A 20,457-nucleotide genomic window follows, 5' to 3' on the forward strand; every position below is an offset into this window, starting at 1 on the left:
AGTCAGATACATAGTTCGTAGTGTGGTACTCGATTCCTTCTCAAATGTATTTAAAATATCTTTTTGTTTTGACGTCCATGGAATAAGTTGTTTTCATCGCACGCGTTCCACTCTGCGTCGCGTCACTTCCGCAATCACGAGGCAAAAAGATGAGCGGCCGTGTCATGTGACCACCACAACCCGGAAGTTGCGGTCCACAACATCAGCCGGCCGTCCGAGCCTGCGGCGGGCTACATTAGCTCAGCTAGCATGCTACAAAACGTCGGGTTTGTTTGTTTGTGCCCCCCTGCGGGTTTTAAGTGAGCCTCGGTGTGTTTAAATTACGACCGAGAAGGGAAACTGTCGACGTGGCGCCGCCAGATGCACCGTTCTCCTCAGTTCATGGACAAAGACAAGAGCAGCGACATTGTAAGTAGACGGTTCGTCGGCAGGCGAACTTGTTTTTGGCAGCAGCCGTGGAGCTATGATTAGCATCCCTCCGCTCCGGTATGCGGGCATTGATACCAATGCAGTTTGTGGACTCCGCTGTCTTCCAGCATGGCCACAGCTCCTGGATGGAGATGCACCAGTTCATTGGAGACTTTATCGCATCTAGTAGCGCCTCGAAGGAGCCGCCGGATGTGGTGAACGCGGTGTGGGGCGTCATCGGAGGGGAGGGGTCGCTAGAGGGGCTGCAGCAACCAGCCCGACCGGTTCAGGACAAGGCAGAGGTCGGCCGGCCGGTCCAGTCCGGGTTGGAGCAGCCAAGGAGCAAGACCCGGGTCGGGAGAGAAGGTGAGACCTCCCGGAAATTCCTAGGTCGCACTGCATCCTTTAAGAACTGTCAATGAACAATTGAATGTGTCCAAATGAATTTCATTCACGTTAGCTTGTCAGTTACGGCTCATGACAGCTGAGGGGGTGAATCAATGTATGAAGCATCACCATGTTGAACACATACAAATATACAGGCCTGTGTGTATTCGTTCATTCATCCATTCATTCTTCTCTTCCGTTGGGCTTTTCCCTTCAGGTGTCGCCACAGCAAATCGACCTTCTCCATCTAACCCTATTCTCTGGATCCTCCTCTCTCACACTAACTACTTTCATATCCTCTCTCACTACGTCCATAAATCATCTCTTTGGTCTTCCTCGAGACCTCCAATTCCAGCATCCGTCTACCAATATATTCACTGTCCCTCCTCTGACCATGACCCAACCATCTCTGACCATCTCCAGAACATCTAACATGTACCATCCCTCTGAGGGACTCATTCCTGATCCTGTCCGTCCTGGTCGCTCCCAAAGAGAACCTTGACATCTTCATCTCTGTGACCTCCAGCTCTGCCTCCTGTCTTTTGGTCATTGTCACTGTTTGTAGAGCATCGCTTGTCTCACCACTGTCTTTTCTTTCTGGCTGCTATTCATTATCTCATCGTACCACTGACACTTTTCTCCACCCATTCCAACCTGTTTGAACCTGTTTCTTCACTCTCCTCTGGTCTGGACTGTTGACCCGAAGCACCTGTCATTCAGTCATTCATTATCTATACTGTTAATCCTGCGCTCAGGGTTTCATGGGTGCTGGAGCCCATTCCGAGACTTTGGTTCACCCTGGACCTGTCAATCACAGGACTACAAATCAAAACGTCCAACCACTCAATCCCAGGAATTCACATGTCATTAAGAATGACAACCATCCACCTTCTCATGCTGTGGTCCCGTAGAAACATACAATTTAGGATCTCCAATGAAGCTCCTGCATTACATTACATTCCAGTCATTTGGTAGACGCTTTTATCCAATGCAACTTACAAGAAGTGCTGTTCAGTCACCGAAGATCCGAAGTACTCAACCAAATAGCTATCTCGGATCTAGATACATACATACATTCATTTTTTTCAATTTTTTTTTTTTTTTTATTTAGGGGGCACTTAGTGCGATTGGTAGGGTAGTGCTTTGGTGAAGAGGTATGTTTTCAGCCAAAAAAGGCAGCGACTCTGCTCTTCTGACCTTTGTCGGGAGTTCGTTCCACCACCGAGGAGCCGAGTCGGAGAAGAGCTGAGACCGGTTGGATCGGCGGCCGGGGGCTCTGAGTGATGGGGTGGACGGTCGGCGGGCAGGACGGGCAGGGACATGTGGCTTGACCGTAACCCGGAGATAAGACGGGGCTGTTCCATTCACCGCCCGGTAGGCGAGCATTAGGGACTTGAACTTGATGCGGGCGGCGACCGGGAGCCAGTTTAGGGACATAAGGAGGGGAGTTGTGTGGGAGAATTTGGGACGGTTGAACACCAGGCGGGCTGTCACTTTCTGAATAAGCTCCAGAGGTCTGATGAGCGGTGACCATGGTTTTCGGCAACAAGTTTCTCAATAGTTATTTAGTCAAGTTAATTACTTACTGGGTTTCTGAACGCTAATCTCCTGGACTTTTCTCTGTTCTGAATTGCAATGGGCAATTGGCTTGGTGCTTGTGTTTATATATTTCCTTGAGATGACTGGGATACGTCCAGACACGTCCCGAGTGGATGGGCCAATCAGAAACCAAAACCAATCGCACCAAGGACCAGAACCACAGCAATAACTGCAACAGCAACAACAAGCTAGTTTCACCCTGTATACTAAAGTAATTTAACTTCTATCTACAATGATTTACTTCGAGACTGGTATGCTGCAATATGTTTCTCAATAGTTATTTAGTCAAGTTAGTTACTTACAGGGTTTCCAAATGCTCCTGGGCTCTTCTCCGTTCTGAATTGCAATGGTTTGCATGCGTCTGCATGTGTTCGGACCGTGGGAGGTACCTGGAGAACCCGGAGGAAGCCCATGCAGACACGGAGAGAACATGCCATTTCAACACAGAAAGCGCCTCCTGAATTGAACCGGGGACCTTCGCCGCTGTGCAGCCCCGGCGCATATTTATCGACGAAATTACATGACTATTGATCATATGTAAAGTAAAGATCCTATTTCACACATTGTCGCAAAACGTCTCATTCAGCTCCGCAACTGTTTCCCTGTCATGTAGATGCGCCTCGTACCTGCACGTGCCCAGGCTGCCCGTACTCCTCCTCGTCTTTTGAGACTTTGAAACCCAGACGATCTCTGACCTCCTCGTCGCGCTCCGATCTGGAATGCCATTCGAAAAACCCGAGCGGCGCCGCGCCGGTGAACCTGTGTTTACCGGACACGACCGCCGAACAAAGCAGCCCGAGTTCTTCCAACCTGGAGACCCGGCTGTCCGGCCGAGCGCAGAGGGACGGCGCGGACGACAGGACGCAGAGCTCAAATTCCGGAAATCCTCCATCCCGAACGTCCTTCAACCACCTGACCATGTTCCCGTGCTTGTGTTGCCACCGCAGCTTGCAAGCCTGCAGCCAGATACTGAGCCAGCAGGAAGGCGCGGACTCGCTGTTTTCTCACCCGCACGCCCATCATTTCCACCATCACCACTGCCCTATAGCGGCCTGCTTGCCGTGCCCTCAGCTCAGCCAGGCACGTGCGCCGCAGCTCTCCGCCGCCTTCCCCTGCTTCTCCTGCCAGCATCCCTTTCCTACCTGCGCTCAAATCTGCCACCACGCGCCCAAGCAGACTCAGGCCGGGCAGCAAGAGCAACGCGACAAGGCGATCCCGACCCTGTTGTCGCTGCACCCCTGCATGCACTGCTCGGCCTCTTTCACCCGACCCTCCCAGCTGCTGCAGCACCAGCGCTCCGAGCACGCCCAGAAGCCCCCGGGCTTCCTCTGCACCCAGTGCGGCAAGGCCTTCAACTCGCACAGCAACCTCCGCATCCACCTCAACGTTCACACCGGCGCGCGGCCGTACACCTGCTCCGTGTGCGGCAAGAGCTTCAGCCAGTCCGGCGCGCTGAAGATCCACCGGCGGATCCACACGGGGGAAAGGCCGTATTCCTGTGACTTTTGCGACCGGGGCTTCCCGCACCTGGCCGGGCTCCGGGCGCACCAGAGGACGCACACGGGGGAGAAACCCTACAGCTGCAGCCAGTGCGGCAAATGTTTCACTCAGTCCGGAGCGCTCAAGATCCACACCCGCATCCACACCGGGGAGCGGCCCTTCATCTGCAGCCTCTGCGGGAAAGGCTTCTCCAATCACTCCGGCTTCCGCTTCCACTACCGCACGGTCCACGGCCTGTCCTCCGAACACGCCCGGGAAGACGGCGCCCGGGCCGCGTGCCGCGGGCCGCAGGGTCAAGGCGCGTCGCGCGGGCGTCCGAGGAGTTTTCCTCCCGCTAGCATACAGCTAAACAGCGGCGTGAATCCATCCCTCCACCCGAGAGACTCTCTGTTTCCAGCTCACCCCGGCTTCCCCCTGCTGGCGGCGGGGCAGAGCCAGCTCGACGGAACCGGCGGCAGGAGCCGAGAGGGGCTCCCCTACGCCTGCGAGGACTGCGGCCTGTGTTTCAAAGACGCCCCGTCCAGGAACAGACACCAGACTCTGGCCCACTACTCCTCGGAGGGGAGCAAGGAGGAGGGAGGGCAGAGGAAAGAGCAAAGCACAAACGAGAGCGTCCCGGATAACGGGGGTGAGTGAAGAGGTGGTTCGGCCGGCGCTCCGAGCCCGAACGGTGTTTTCGAAAGAGTCGAATCTGTAAAATATTTTATGTGTTACACACTTCTATTCTGCTTTGTAATGATTCACAACTATTTTGTACCTTTTTAGCATCACGAGGACGGTGATTTGATTCAGAGTTAATGCTTCGAAGTACTTTTTCTACCGACTCGGTACCTGCACAATCGACTTTAGCTGACTGAAATCACACAGGCCAATTTTTTTCGGAACGGTTTTATTGTGCCTTATTCAGCAGTAAATGAGACATTCCCCTCGTATTATGGGCAAAAATAACGGCAAACGTGAGTTCGCCAAAAATGTCTAGAATAGCGTTTTCTTGCAGGTCCGCGTTTTACTCTACAACGGAATCGCCGCTTAGTAAAACTGTTACTGTTCTCTTTCACAATGGTTGGTTTGAAAATGCACTTTTAATAACGGTTATACAAAAGACTCTGAATCCTTTTAAATTTTGCATGCCCTACGGAGTCAACCGTAGCATTAATGTAAAGTCAAATTTCCTTTTTTTTTAATTTTTTTTTTTACTTCTGATTTTATTTTGAGTTTTAACAATGTAACTGCAGCCATAGAAGAAAAACATGTAAGAAAAAGGTCACGTCCGGGTTCTCTGACACTCATTTTGGGGAGAAGTGGCCTTTTTTTTTTTCCTTTCTTTCTTTCTTGATAATCAGGAAACACCACGGCTCTGGAATTCGAGGTATTTGTGCAGCAGGTGGAACTGCATGGAAAGGAAACACCATTCTAAAACTTTCCTGTTGTGCCTTTTGATGTGATCACATAATCCCATCGTTTTAGTGTAAACTGACTTCTTTGTTTATACTTTGTTATCCAAAACAAAAAGTACCAGCAGACAAAGTTCTATTCTCTATGGTTAATTTTTTTTTTTTGTTTAAAAAAAGCTCAACAGGGCCATCTAGTGGTTAAACATAATCATAGCAACAATATCAGCCACTTCCTTTCAGTGCTGTGTGTTTTTTTCTTTGAACCAAAACATGTTGATAATATGTATTGCTTATGTAATTTTTTTTTTAAATTGTTATTATTATTATTATTATTATTATTGTGATGGCAACATATGCAACACATTGTTGGCTGTGTTTTCTGAAAGTGCAGATTGTGATTGAACAAGTTGTCATTAATAATATCTCCAAGACGCTGTCGGACCTGCGGTTTTTGTTTGTGCATCTGGCGGCGTCTGTCCCGTGTGCGGCCTGGACGGCGGCTCTCAGATCACCGCGCCGTCTGAGTTTTGGACTGAAGGTACGTCAAGCACGGAGGGACCAGTTCCATCCGCTTTGTGCGCTTTTTGCATCTCCGGTCCCGCGTCGGAGTTCGGCTCGGCGGAAGCTTCCCGCTTTTATTTTTATCATTCGTTTTTTTTGTCATTTCATGTCGGAGCCGGCTCTGTCCGAAGGCGCTCCCGAGGTGTGATTCTGCAGCAAAGAGTAACAAGATTTGGGCTCGGCGTAGACGCAGCTGACGGGCCGCGGCCCGCTGGCGTGAAGCGCGGGAGTGCAGTAGCCGTTGGAGAGCATCCTGTGCGAGGGGCAGTCGTACCGCGTGTTGCGCTGGACGCCGCCCGCCGAAACCGGTAGGACGGATTCCTGCTCGCTGAACGGCGTGGCGTATTCCGGCTCCGGCGGCAGCGGTTCGGCGTACTCGGGCAGGGAGCCGGGGGTGTCGTAGTGGTTGAAGACGAAAGGGACGGTGTAGCCTTCGTCCGAGGAGGGCCTGAACGTGGAGCCGACCTTCTGCCCCACGGCCGGCTCGGCGTAATCTGGGGACGGGATAATAAACAGTTAGCGCTACGACGCAGACGTGCGGTTTTCAGTTAGAGGCGCCCTGCATCCGTTTGTCCGAAGCCGCCGTCGGCTCGGATCCGTTGCCAGGCAACAACGAGAGGATCCAAAATTTTGGCGGTCCCAGCCAAGAACTAGACAGGGTCACTTGGGCGCAAACACTGGGAGCTTTCTGATGAACCCGCCGCCCACGTACTTGTCATTACGAACCGCTTCACCCCGCTAGCCGGTTGAAAAAAAAAAACAAAAAACAAAATTACAAATCCCTGTTAAAGATGTTCGAGGCCTTTTAAAGATAATTCTAGCGTAAACGCCCGATGCGACGATCGGCGAGCGCGCCGTTTATTGAACGGTTGCCGGGAGTCCTTTCAGGCATTTGGCTTTTTGCAACCGTGTCAACATCACGGAGCTGCCAGGATGCGTTGAAAACCCAGGATAAACGCCCGTCTCTGCGAGTCCAGGCCCCTCGCTGGAGCGCAGCCCACTTCCTTCCAGAGAATACAAAAAAAAAACAAAAAAAAACCCCTCTCTTTTGTAAATGTCGTGACGATCCGCGTGTTTTCTCAAAACATTCAATCCGATTCAGATCCTTTTCATAAACGTCGAGGAGTTCCGCACCTCCTGTTTAAAACATAAACGGGTTATTTCACGCGATTCTAGATGGCGATATCAACAATTTTTTGTTATTAAAGCTGAATTTGAGAGAGAAACCTACAAATCCCACATGGGTTATTCATAACGCAGTGAATGCCGGAGTCCCTTCACGTACATAAGGGTGTTGGAATGTGTATTTGACGACATGTTCTATAGGCTGCCGTTCTTTCAGCGCGCACAGATAACTCGTCCAGCTCGGCGCGTCGCGCACCGATAAAAGAAGGTCATCCGTCTCCACGGTCTCACTATCTGGATCGCGGCAGAACAGACGGAAGGTGAAACGCTTTCAAAATAAATGCCACGTACTGAGAAATACTGAGAGATACTGAGGAAAAAAAAAAAATAATTTGAATCCTGTCTTGGAAATGCTGCTTGTCCGCCTGGAAGCGTCCTCTTCTGAGCCCCTCATTAGCAGCCCGGCCACCAACAAAGCCCGACACCCCGTTTCTGAAACGGGGTCTGACAGTATATAGCATTCAGATCCCCCCTCCTTCACCCCCAGCAGGAGGCCGTGGTGTGTGTGTGTGTGTGTGCCCAGATCCGGAGATATTTTAATTAGACCAGGCTCCGGAGAGGGCTTCAATTGTCTTAGCATTGACCCTCATCCCTGTTTATCGCTGAAGGGCCCCCATCCAGGGTTTTTTTTTATCAAGCTCCCAATTAAAGCGTCTCTTTCAGAGGCTCGGCGGGTTAAAAACAGGAATGTTTGGCGCGTGAAGCCGCCCGGCGGCAGATCCGAAAGCTCGGTACGCACCGTTCAGGGGCGGCTCGGGGAGGGTGTCGTGGACGTTGCGCTCCTGGGGGTACGAGATGAACCCGGACGGCGGGGCCGGGAGGCTCTTCGCCTGGAAACCCTGAACGCCTGCGAGATGGCACGCACTCAGAAGTTGGTTCGAAGTTGCTAAGAGGGAAGCGCCGAGGTTCTTCACCCACCTGTCGTCAAGGAGAACTTCATCTGCGCCGCTTTCTTCCTGCAAGGGAGATCCAGTAGATTTATTGAGTGTGGAAAAGAGGTGAAGAAGCGAGTTCAAGCAGGTTGGAATGGGTGGAGAAAAGTGTCTGAAGAGATAGAAGAACATCAGCCAGAATGAAAGGAAAGGTGGAGGAGACAGTGGTGAGATGATCTGCAAACAGTGACAATGACCAAAAGACAGGAGGCAGAGCTGGAGGTCGCAGAGATGAAGATGCTGGGGTTAGTTTGAGGACAGGATCAGGAATGAGTCCATCAGAGGGATGGCACATGTTAGATGTTCTGGAGAGAAGGTCAGAGATGGTTGGGTCATTGACAGAGGAAGGAGAGTGAGTATACTGGTATAATGATGCCAGAATTGGAGGTCTAGAGGAAGACTGAGGAGAAGATTGATGGACGTTGTGAAAGAGGATATGAAGGTAGTTGATGTGAGAGGAGGATCAAGAGAAAAGGGTTAGATGGAGAAGGTGGATTTGTTGTGGAGACCCCTGAAGAGAAAAGCTCTAAGCAAAAGAAGAATTTGTCGCAAGGGTGCAGGACATGTATGACTGAGATGGTTTGGACATGAACACTCCTCTGTTCATGTCCAAACCATGGTGAAGATGCGGGTAGAAGGTTGCTGGAATTGGAGCTGCCAGGCAGGAGGTCTAGAGGAAGACCAAAGAGAAGATGGATGGACATTGTGAGAGAGGATATGAAGGTAGTTGGTGTGAGAGAGGAGGATCCAGAGAATAGGGTTAGATGGAGAAGGTGGATTCATTGTGGAGACCCCTGACAAGAAAAGCTCAAAGCAAAAGAAGAATCCGTCGCAGGGGTGCAGGACATGTATGACTGAGATGGTGAAGATGTGGGTAGAAGGTTGCTGAAGGTGGAGCTGCCAGGCAGGAGGTCTAGAGGAAGACCAAGGAGAAGATGGATGGACGTTGTGAGAGAGGATATGAGGGTAGTTGGTGTGAGAGAGGAGGATCCAGAGAACAGGGTTAGATGGAGAAGGTGGATTGACAGTAGATAAGAAGAAGAAGAGGGAATATATCCAGGGCGGAGTGGTGATACCTTCGCTTCCACCAGACTCCAGCCAGCAAGCAGCTGCCGCACATCAGCAGGCCGAGGACCACGCCCACCGCCACCAGCACCGGCTGGCCGGAGGCTGGACCGTCGCAGGCGATCCGGTGAGTAACCAGAGAAACAGGTGTTATAAATGTATTCTTTTAAAAAGCGGTATTGGTCCAAACATGAGGACAAACCGCGACAAGGCGACGGAGGGACCGACCCAGTTTAGTTTCCAGGATCACGGGGCCCTCCGAGGGGGAGGGCGGCGGCGGGCGCGGTGGATCCACAGCCATTCTGACCACCGTCGGAGCTGAGAAGCCACAGAACCGCGACGTTAGAAACACGACGACGGACGATCGGACGGACGGACGGACGGCGGCGACACTCACGCTGACTGGTGTTGTTCTGACCCGGAGTCGTCTTAGAGACGGCGCAGCCTCGGATTTGGACGGCGGCCGCCACGCGTCCGTACCACGTCCTCGGCCGCAGCCGGACGAAGCGAGCCACGGCGGGGGGGAAGAGGCTGTTCAGGACCGTCAGGTGACCGTCGGAGGAGGCCTGGAACACCTGGGCGGGGGCGAGGAGGAAGTGACCTCACAAAGAGCGGCCAAAAACAAAGAATTACAGCGGCCGAATTCCAACGCCGACCTTTTTTTCTTTGCTGAGAGCGTCTTTGTAAACCCGCCAGCTCCTCCTGTCCCTGCTGAAAAGAAGGATGAAGGATTCCAAGTGGTTTTTGTCGGATCCCGATGTTGTGATCCCTGGAAAAGCAGCCGGGATTTATTGTTTTTAAATGCAATACAAAAAAAAAGCGGGAAAGTAATTATCATGTTTGTCCCAACATGTTTATCTTTAATTATATATTTATAATTTATAATTAATAATATATATAATTTATAATATTTATATTTAATTAAATATGTCTTCACTATCATTAAATGTTATATTAAATATTATATTATTAATGACAGGAAATGATTCAGAGTCAGATTTATTATTTTTAAATCATTAAAAATACAAAAATCATTGAAATAACAAAAATGTCTTTGTCCAAAAAAGGCAAAATTATAAAATACAATAATATTCACCCTCACAAATGGGTGTGTGTTTGCAAAGACCAGGAGAGGAAAAACTCGAGTAACAACTCGATAAAATGTGTTTTTTGAAACGGATCCGCCGGAGTTCTGTTCTGGATTTCCCGCCGACCTTTAACCCACCTGTGATTGTGCTTTTCTCGCCGAGGCTCAGCTCCATCCAAGGATCCGGATCGTCGGCGTCGGCTTCCCAGCGCAGGAACCCGCCGGCGGAGGAAACGCCGGCCGCTCCGCTGCCCGGATCCCGGAAAGACGAGGCGTTCAGAGCGGAGACGGCCAGGACGCTTTTGCACTCTGAGAGCAGAAAAGAAAAAAAAAAAGGAGGTACTGATTGTTTTGTGGCCTTTCAGATAAACGCTCAGGAATGTGAGAAAACACAGCGTGTGTGTTGTAAATGCCGTGGACGAATGACCCGCGCGTGAGAGTTTACCTTGGATGAAGAGCAGCTTCTTCTCGGATAACGACCCCCTGTCAAGAGAAGCGCACAGCCAAGCTAGGAAACCATTCTGAGAACTATTTTTCTTTTTAAATTGCGAGCGCCGCACATTTTGGAGACGACTCCGTTGGCGAAGGCCGACTCGTAGAGCGTGAGGCTTTTCTGCCGAGCGACGCTGACGTGGCCTCCCAGCGCGTCGGAGACGGCTCCGGCGTGCACGGCGGACTTGCACAGCACCGATGTCTGCCAGAAAAGTGAAATCGGGATTATTTTCAATCGCTTTTGTTTTTTTTCGTTCACGATGCAGACTTACGTCTCTGTAACCCTGTTCCGGGTTCCCCCAGACGTCCCCGGCGACGTCCCTGCAGCCGGCCGGGCAGTAAACGCTGCGAGACAGCAGAGGGACACGAGACGGGCGCTCAGAACGTGCACCGGCCGGCTCCCGGGCCAGGCGACGTGCACGTCGGGTACGAACCTCAGCGCGGGCGAGCTGAAATGCGACCCCCGTCGTAAACAAGAAATGAGATCTGCAACAGCGACACAGGCGTCAGCACGGATACAACAAAGACTCGATTTAGGTCGCTCGGCGCCGTGAATGGACGCATTTTTAGCGGCGGGAGCTCGTATCGCCGGCTCGCACGGCCACGCCGCGGCCGAAGGCGCTATATTACGGGACGGGCGACCGTCACCGTCTGTGACTGAGCCTCTTGTTGCGCTTGACTGTCTTTTCAGCGGCGATCGCCGCTTACAGACGCCCGTTTGTGCGCCGCGTTCCATTTTAAACAGCCCTGCGAAAAAACAGGAAACTAGCATTCTGCACGTATCCACGGCGACCGACAGACAAACGCGCATAAATCATAATCTGTCGAGCCCCGACATGGGGAGGGGGGGGGGGGAGATTATCACCGTTGAGTTAACTCCGCTTTTCAAGAGGAGGAGGGTGTGAAGGAATGCGGCCTCTTCTAGTGACAGAATGAAGCCCGAGGCCTTCGTTCTTGCAGGCTGACTCTGGTGTTTTGTGCAAACAGGCTGTGGAGATTGAAGGGAAATGACAAGAAGCTGCTGCTTTTGCAGCGGCGGGAGGGGGAAACATCCCGAGAACGGATCCGTGCGACGGCGTGGGGGTTCGTATCGTCGCGACGTGATAGGCGGTCGTACCTGGATGGAGGTCGGTGGCGTAGGATATGAGGAAGCCGCGTCCGGAGCGGTGCGACCCCGACCTGAAGCTTACGGTCGCCTCGTTGCTGGGAATCGTTAGGTTCTTCTGAGAGGCGCTGAGCTTCCCGCACACAGGGCCTGCAGGATGTTTGGGAAAAAAAAAAAAAAAAAAAAAAACACAGAAAAATTCAGAAAAAAAAGACAGATAGGTCGATGATTTGGAAATTAAATCTTCAGTAAGATAAAACGAAAATCTATTAAAATTAAACAATTTAAAAAATGAATTGAAGATCTATTAAATAAAATTAAAATACAATTAAATGTAAAGAATTATTTTAAAAAATTTAAATCAATGAAATAAAATTCAAATACAATTAAATTAAAGTATTCAAAAAAATCAAAATCAATTAAATTAAAATAAAATGAAACAAAAAATTTTGTTTTGAAATGAATTCAAAATCAATTAAATTAAATTGAAATACAATTAAATTAAACAAATTAAAAAAATCAAAATCAATTAAATCAAGCTAAACTAATTATTAAAAAAATCAAAATCAATTAAATCAAAATACAATGAAACTAAAACTAATCTTCTTTGAAATAAATTCAAAATCAATTAAATTAAATTCTTCTTTTCCTTCCGGCTTTTTCCCTTCATGGGTCGTCACAGCAAATCAAGCTTCTCCTTCTAACCCTATTCTCTGTATCCTCCTCTCTCGCACCCATTTCAATATTTGTAAAGATAATGTTTTACATTGAATTCTGCAGAATTGTCACTGTTTATTTGGGATTTTGGAGTCCGTTTTTAAGTAGCTGATCACAAATAAACTCTGCGTGACAATTTTACAAAGGAAACCCCTGACCACGCTGTATAATCTAATATTCACCCCCCAAAAAAAGATCATAAATATGAACATGTGCTGATTTGAAGTAAATTCAGTGGAACTACAAACATATATATTTTTACATTCCTCGTTCGGCACCTTTTTGGACTCGGCGACCCGCTAATAATAGTCCCGCTGATCGTCGCCGGCCTCGATCCCTGCTTTGCGTCCGCAAAGCGATAGCCGAAGCGTCCGCGTCTGCTTGTAAGAACAGCTACCGAGCGCAGAAAGCAAATTAAAATAATGAGCAGCGACTCTGTGGAATCCTGCGGTAAACAAACACCGGGTGACTAAACACGATGTGGGTCGTATCCTGCGCCGTAAACCGAGCTTCTCCGGGCTTGCGTCCGGAGTCGGCGCCCTTCGGGGATCTTTAACCGGAGAATCTCACCCAGGCCGGTGTCGCCGTTCTTCCCGGTGATCAGCAGGGAGCCGTTGCCGCAGTCGGAGCTGCTTTCGATGTCGAAATCCCCGAAGAGGAGGCGAAGCGTCCGGCCCTCCGGCACCCGCAGCCTCCACCTGCACCAGGCGCCGCCCGGGTAGGTGCCCGGGTAGTTGAGGGACGCCAGGGTGCCGGACTCGGCGCCGAGCCGAGTGTGACCGCAGCCGTTACCTGCCAGGACCGGGGAAGGAAAGCTGGTGATGGCGGAGCCGGGAGGTACCGCGGTATCATGGATACGGTGCATATTCTGGGATGGATTTCTAAATCCTTGATAGGAAAGAGGGCCAAGCAGGGGTGGGCGAGTCATTTTTTTTTTTTTAATTGCATGGGTGAAACCGGAATGGTGTCGAATAATCCAACTTATTTCTGCTCAATTAGCAATTAGCTGCTACTGGTGAGAAGATTAACCCTCATATTATGTTAAGGGTCAATGGGTGAAATGGGTCAAATTGACCCTTGACATATTATGAGGGTTAATAAACAATACAAACAAAATCGATCATTCCATGAGTGTTCTAAGAAGATCTAATGCAGAGGGTCCCCAAACTTTTCCCTGCAAACAAAATAACTTTTCCCTTTTCTGACGGGGAATTTGTCACAAAAAGTGTGACGATCGCAGAGGTGTCTAAACGTAAACATTTATTGTTTTCCAGAAAGCCACACATAACCAAAAATGAACCCTTTCGGGGATCTTGACAGGGGAAAAAAAAAAACCCAGAAAATAAATAATAACATTATTAATGAAATTAATAACACTGTTTATGAAATAATAACCAAATAACCCTTTTCAAGTTTTTCACTGGAAAAAAAGACCGAGGAAAAATTAACCTATGAAACACAACTGATACCAACGCCTACCAGGTTAAATCCCCTGCATTCTGAATTTATTTTTCCCTTCCATAATCTTTTCGCTATTATTCCGTGTTATTTTACAGGGATGAGTCCAGAATTTTTTTTTTTTTTGAGGGAGGGGTTTCAGATAAAGCACAGGCCGCAGAAGGGTTGGATAGATTTTTTCCGTCCTATGCATGTACAAGTCACGATGACGTGGCCGAAATGACAAAAAAAAATCATAATGCACGTGGAGGCGGGCCGTATCTGGATTTGGGGACCACTGGTCGAACATGTTGACCTTCACGAACACTAAAAAAAGGTGTTTAGCAGTATGCTAACCAAACAAAATTGCTCAACTTGATGCAAAAAAGTGGTTTTTATTCATGTTATATGATCGAATCTTTCGCTTTTTCGGCTTATTTTGTGGGATCCGGCCTTGGAAGCTGCATTTCTCGGCGTGCAACGCTTTAGAAAAATACCCTTGTTGGTTTTTGGGGTTTTGCTAGCAAAATATCCGACGACCTTCACCAGACGAGTCTTTGCATCCGCCTCCGTGTTCGGTCACGCGGTGACGATTCAAATCATCGGCTTCTGGAAATGAATATTTAGCCGTCCATGTCTTGTCGAAGACATCTTTGACATTTTGATTAGGATGTTTGTAAAAGGAGGGAAGGTAGAGAAGAAGGTTGGCAGAAGAAGCTCAGAGGAGAAGCTTTTAGCTTTCGGTTCGCTTCGAAGCGAGTTTGCGTTCTTGCGTTCACACCGAAATGCGGTTTCATCTCCGTTCGGATCTGCGAGCGGTAGAAACGAGACGTTTTTCTCCCGAAGCTGGGTTTCTCTTCCTAACGAGCGGCGGGGGGGGGGGTCAGGGGTCCTCGGCCCAAAGGCTCCGAGCCTCTGGTTCCTCTCGCCGGCGAATATTCGCGGCTTTGTCAGAACTGAGGAAGTGTGAGTCAGAAGAGTCTCCCGTTAGCGTTCCAAGCAAACCGCGGCGTGTTTATCTTCTCCTCATTATCTCGGCGGTGAGACGATGCAGCCGGCGGCGGGGGATGCATGCATGCATGCGGGAACCACCGCGACCTCCTGCGTGGCAGGAATTACTCATTTGTGCCGTGGAAAATCGGTTCGGATTTTTGTTTTTTTATTTTATTTCCATGTCTGGATCATTCGGGGCGACGAACCGAGGATACACACCGTCAGGATGTCCCGCAGCCGTGAAGGCGTTCGTTACCGTTAGAAGCGTCTGAGCAACGAAACGATGGGAATTGGACACGAGAAATTTTTGCTTTGCTGATTTTTTAATTTTATTTAATTTATTTATTTATTTTTTTGGTTGTTCTGCTCTTGTGGTTTATCATTGTTTTGCAGTATTTTAATTTTTTTTTTTTCATGATAAAAATTGGGAGAGCCATAAAAGCCAAATAATTCTAAATATATTTCATTGAGAGCCATATAGTATTTTCTATGTATAGTAAATTAAATAGGTCTTACTTTTAATGAGACCTCTGGTGCCGCATGGATTTGTTTGAAGTGCCAAACAAATATATGATATTTTACTATATTAATTTATAATAATAACATATTTAATATATAATATTTTTTAATAAATTAAACAGGTCTTACTTTTAATGCGACCTCTGGTGCCGCATGGATTTGTTTGAAGTGCCAAACAAATATATGATATTTTACTATATTAATATATAATAATAATATATTTAATATATAATATTTTATATTTGACCGTTTCATCGATGCAATTTTATCACTGCATATAAGACATACCGCAGATCCAAATGCAAATTCCTCCGTCCACGCCGCCTGGAAAGCACTTTCATCGTCTTTTTTTCTTTTCGCCATCTTTTTCCGTTTAAAGGATTGCGGATAAACTAGTTGACTATCTGATAAAATTGATTTTTTTCACTTTAACCATGACCCGGACGTGCTCGCAAGCCATCGGTTCCCGACCCGAAATTTATCCTCAAATCTGATTTCTGTTTCCTTTAAAATGACACAGTATTATGAAGAAATATCACAAGTATTTTAAAATCATTTCCAAACTGATTTTTTTTTTCAACTCTAAATTGTTGTTCTAGCCTAAGAAGAAAAAAAACATGATAAAATTGAACTAAAATTCATTTTCTAAACAGAATACGAGATTTCCTTCGCTCCTTCCATCGCACCCACGCCAGATCTCTTACGGAATAACAACACGCTCCTAAACGCCCAGCAACCACCAAAAAGTCTGCTTTAGACCCGGAGCGATGCTGAAAAGATAAAACTTCCTTATACGTTAAAGAAAGGCAGACGTTTTAAACCAATCTACAGTTCGTTACATGAAGAAAGACCGCGACCTTAAGCGTCAGTAAAACCGTAAATTAATTGTAAAATTCATTGTAAGTAAAAGTTAATTAATTGTAAACATGGAAAACGCCTCACCCTATCAAATGATTTTTTAAAAACATACAATTTGATACAAATAATTCATATCGATGTATAATAACTCCTATAGATTTATAATAATTTATTTCTTTTATATAAATCATTTCCATTTACTTAACATTTAATATTAATTTTCAATTTACTCGACATTTTGTAAGTAATTAACACATATTGCATTCTAATGTTAATTGTACGTTACGATGATCCAAAAGCCATCAAAATGATCATGTCTCGACTTTTTCGGAAATTCTCTTTTCACGGGGGCTCCTGGAACGCAACTCCAGCGAAAAGTGAGGATCCATCTTGGATTTCTTCATTTTTTTCGAGCGCTGGCTTGAATTACGGCGTCCATGTGTCCGTGACAGCGCTTTAGATTTACAAGATAAATTAATTTATCCTTTATTAATCCCCCGTGGGGAAATTCCTTCTCTGCATTGAACCCAGGCTGCCGTCTATCAGCTCCAGGGGAGCAGTTTGGGGTTCATCGTCTCGCTCCGCAACACTTGGACACACCGGGAGGAGCCGGGAATCCAGGAATGTTCGATTCCAAGGACGATCGTCCCAAATTTTTAAAAAAACGGTCGCATTCATTTATTGTGTATCCTGCTTATCCTGCAGTCAGGGTCAACGCACGTGTAGAGACGAGCAACCGTTCGTGCGTCATTATCAGTTCAGGCATTCACGATTCTGTTTCCGGTATCAGGAGACCCAGAGATCAGACAGAATCAATAATGGCATTTGATCGACGGGAATCAGAACTTCTTCTGGGCTTTTCCCCTCACGGGGGAGTTTCCGAATTTCCTCTTTCACCACGTCCATGAATCTGCTCATTATTATTTATGCACAAGCCGACTGGTTAATTTAACAAAATAAAAATTACATAAATAAATTAGATTTTTTTTTTTTTTTTTTTGCATTTTATTTCAACTTTAAAATCATAAATGATCATATAAATGTCCCAACATTATTTTGTATTTAATCATCCATACAAAAATTTTTAAAGAGGGTTTTCTAAAATCAATATGGATTGAAAATAGTTATTAAAGTATTTAAAAAAAAAATTAAAAAAAAGCAAAATGCCCAGGTCTGGTTAATGGAAAAAAAATATTACCAGAGAACCAACATGTTTCCCTGCTTTGTCTGACTTTCAGTCCAGGTGATCCCCAAAAGTTGCTTATTTCTAAATAATATTTAATTAATAATATTTATAATATTATAATTAATATTTAATAATATTTAATTAATTTAATTCATTTGATGAATTAATTTTTAATTAATATTTTGAACGCCACCTCCATTAGCATAACAACTCCCTTCCACATCAACTCTTCCATTTCCATCACCTAAACCCGCCCAAAACCCTGGCAGTTAAATCGTGAAACTCCGCACAGGTCATTCGAAGTGAAGACGAGGGTCTGAAACGTCTCCAAGTGAAGGAATTCACGTCCGGCTGCCACGACGAGATGATCCGAACATGAATCCACCCTGACCCGGATGACCGAAAACCTCCGCAGACATTAAAAGCGATAAATCAAAGCGCGGATCACCGATGACCCGACAGTCTGCGAATGCGTTCGGCGATATTCATGTTTCTCTTTGGCGGATTTGTCACGGAAAACCGCGGGGAAAACACGATATTTGTTGCCTCCGACAAACGTGCATTCCTGCGGGGAGTTAATGAGTCAATTCCCCAAAGTGGCCAGGCAACAAAGCTCAGTGTGGGCAGCAGAAACCCACCCTGGTGTGTGTGTGGAAGAGGAGGAGGGGGGTCCACCAAGAATGGTCAAAACAGAGACAAGGCGCCGGTCAACGTATAACCCTCGCCGCCGCTCGTCTTCCTTATAAGGGTGCGGAGGATTTGTTGCGGGGGAACGTGAGGATAACCTTGTGCTCGCCCCGAGTCCATCACCCCTCCGCTCCTTCCCAGCAGCACTTTGGATGTCCGTCCCCCCCCCCGCCGTGGCCGCCGCTCCTCCTCACGTCCCCTAAGGATTTCCTGGAAATGCCACAGCCACATAGTGTAACCGCGGGCAACGGAGCATGGATCTGTCACTTTCCGGCCGGGAGGCGGGGGCCGTTTCTGGGTGGCCGCTCGCCCCCTCCGACCCCCCGAAACCACTTCCCCGTTCTGCTTCCTGTCACTGTTATAGACCGTAGAACTGGAGGGGGTCAAACGTACGGCCCGCCGAGGGGTCCAATCCGGCCCGCGGGGGTCAAGAAAAATCACCCACTTTGGGCGAAAATACAACAAAATGAATTGAAATTGCACTTCATGAATCTCAGGAACCAGTTCCCCATCTGCTTTCAGTCAACGTTAGAGACCATAGTACTGGGGGGGGTCAAATGTACGGCCCGCGGGCCGGTACTGGCCCGTCGAGGGGTCCGATCCGGCCCGTAGGGTCAAGAAAAATCCACCACTTTGAGTTAAAATACAACAAAATGAATGGAAATTGCACTTCATCAATCTCAGAAACCAGTTCCCCGTCTGCTTTCTGTCACTGTTATAGACCGTAGAACTGGGGGGGGTCAAATGTACGGCCCGCGGGCCGTTACTGGCCCGCCGAGGGGTCCGATCTGGCCCGCAGAGTCAAGAAAAATCCACCACTTTGGGTTAAAATACAACAAAATGAATCTCAGAAACCACTTCCCCATTCTGCTTTCTGTCAACGTTTGAGATTGTAGAACTGAAGGGGTCAAACGTACGGCCCGTGGGCCGGTACTGGCCCGCCGAGGGGTCCAATCCGGCCCACGGGTTCAAGAAAAATCCACCACTTTGGGTTAAAATACAACAAAATGAATTGAAATTGCACTTCATAAATCTCATGTATTTTGCTAAAGGAACAGTTCATTACATATAAAGATTTTTATCATCTACCTGTTCTCCTTTACACTAAAAGTTACTTCCCAGTAATGATTTTACCGGTCCGGCCACCATTTGCGACCAAAATGAGTTTGCTGTTGAAGGTGAATTTGGAGCGGTGGCGGCCGCCGGGTCGGCCCCCCGGGGGCGTGTTTTTTTTTATTTTCCCGCCCCAGCCGGCGCCTCGGCGGCAGGCCCTCACAGGCCCACGCCGGCGGGCAGGATGTTCACCTGTGCTACCTGTCACCGCGTTGCCTCGCCCCGTCTCGGGCGTCGATCGCAACCCCGAGCTCTTTTTGCGTCAATTCCCGCCCGGGCCGTCCGGCTCGGGTGATTCACAAATGAATAATTGCGCTCGGGGCTTAATGGCGTCCAAATGTGAGGAAACCAAAAGCCCCCGCAGACAGATGCAGAAAAGAAAACACTGCAGAGATTTAGTGTTACAGTCATAGCCTGAGGAGCAATAAATTACATTTCCATTTGCCTGTGTGTGTGTGTGTGTGTGTGTGTGATTCATGCTGTGCACATGGACTTGTGCAGGAAAAACTGGTGGGAAAGGTAAACTGATAGCCGAGCTCTGTAGGTAAACACGCAAAAGGCAGGAAGAGTATGTAAAGAATGCCTCCCTTGTCACCACATGATCGGGTCTCCCTCAGCTTCTCCATCCACAAACCTGATCCAACCTTCTGGAGACCCAGTTTTTTGTTTGTTATCTTTTTTTTTTTTTGCATTTTCTGCAAATCATCTGAGCCATACCTGTGGCTGCGGGGATGTTTGCACGGAATAAGGAATACTTCAGGATAAGAGCTGAGATGTCTGAAAGCCCGTTTGCTTTTAAAGCTCCAACAAACCGAAGGAGAGTCATCAGGAATTTTCAAAAACAAAAGTTTCAAGATGTAAAAGTCTCACGTCAGGAGTGAACAGGAAGCGTCCTCTTACCCTCCTGGCCGCGGACAGCCGCCGAGCAGACGCCCACGGTAATCCAGAATCCGACGGTCAGTGATTTCAAAGCATCCGCGGCGTCTCCGCACTTAGCGGGCATGATTCCTGCGCTCTGACCGGGGGAGAGTGAACCTCCGGCGGCTGCGGACCGAAGCCTCTGCCCCGGTCTGCCACCGCAAACTTCTGGCGCGCCCGCTATTGGCTACGGTAAACCCTTTCCTCTCGCCTATTGGCTAGCGATGATGTCAATCATCAACTCACTCGCATTCCATTCTCAGTAAGGGGCGGGGCTAGCCCCGGAAGGAGCGCGCCGAGCCAGACGCCGGCCA

At 48.1% G+C, this 20,457-nt stretch overlaps 2 protein-coding genes across 3 annotated transcripts; one reads left to right on the plus strand and one right to left on the minus strand.

Moving 5' to 3' along the window:
- The first annotated feature begins 211 nt into the window (after positions 1-211).
- On the plus strand, positions 212-5,642 carry LOC147229643 (uncharacterized). Of its 2 annotated transcripts, none has more exons than XM_086155223.1 (3): positions 212-408; positions 513-774; positions 3,008-5,642. In XM_086155223.1, the coding sequence occupies exons 1-3, from the start codon at positions 361-363 to the stop codon at positions 4,528-4,530; spliced, it is 1,833 nt and encodes a 610-aa protein (XP_086011349.1). In that variant the 5' UTR covers positions 212-360; the 3' UTR covers positions 4,531-5,642. The 2 variants fall into 2 exon arrangements, with proteins under 2 accessions (XP_086011349.1, XP_086011350.1); XM_086155224.1 differs by having other exon boundaries at positions 537-774.
- On the minus strand, positions 5,063-20,280 carry LOC147229644 (discoidin, CUB and LCCL domain-containing protein 1). The gene is made up of 15 exons (XM_086155222.1): positions 20,126-20,280; positions 13,003-13,224; positions 11,728-11,865; positions 11,045-11,096; positions 10,883-10,955; positions 10,679-10,812; positions 10,564-10,601; positions 10,257-10,427; positions 9,688-9,800; positions 9,429-9,606; positions 9,260-9,349; positions 9,043-9,136; positions 7,953-7,990; positions 7,774-7,881; positions 5,063-6,343 (listed from the first exon to the last, which is right to left on the minus strand). The coding sequence occupies exons 1-15, from the start codon at positions 20,226-20,228 to the stop codon at positions 5,949-5,951; spliced, it is 1,947 nt and encodes a 648-aa protein (XP_086011348.1). The 5' UTR covers positions 20,229-20,280; the 3' UTR covers positions 5,063-5,948.
- Between the last annotated feature and the right edge of the window lie 177 nt (positions 20,281-20,457).

This window comes from Fistularia commersonii, chromosome 11, assembly GCF_037954325.1.
Source record: "Fistularia commersonii isolate RoL2024-O1a breed Wild chromosome 11, RoL_Fcom_v1.0, whole genome shotgun sequence".
NCBI lineage: Eukaryota > Metazoa > Chordata > Actinopteri > Syngnathiformes > Fistulariidae > Fistularia > Fistularia commersonii.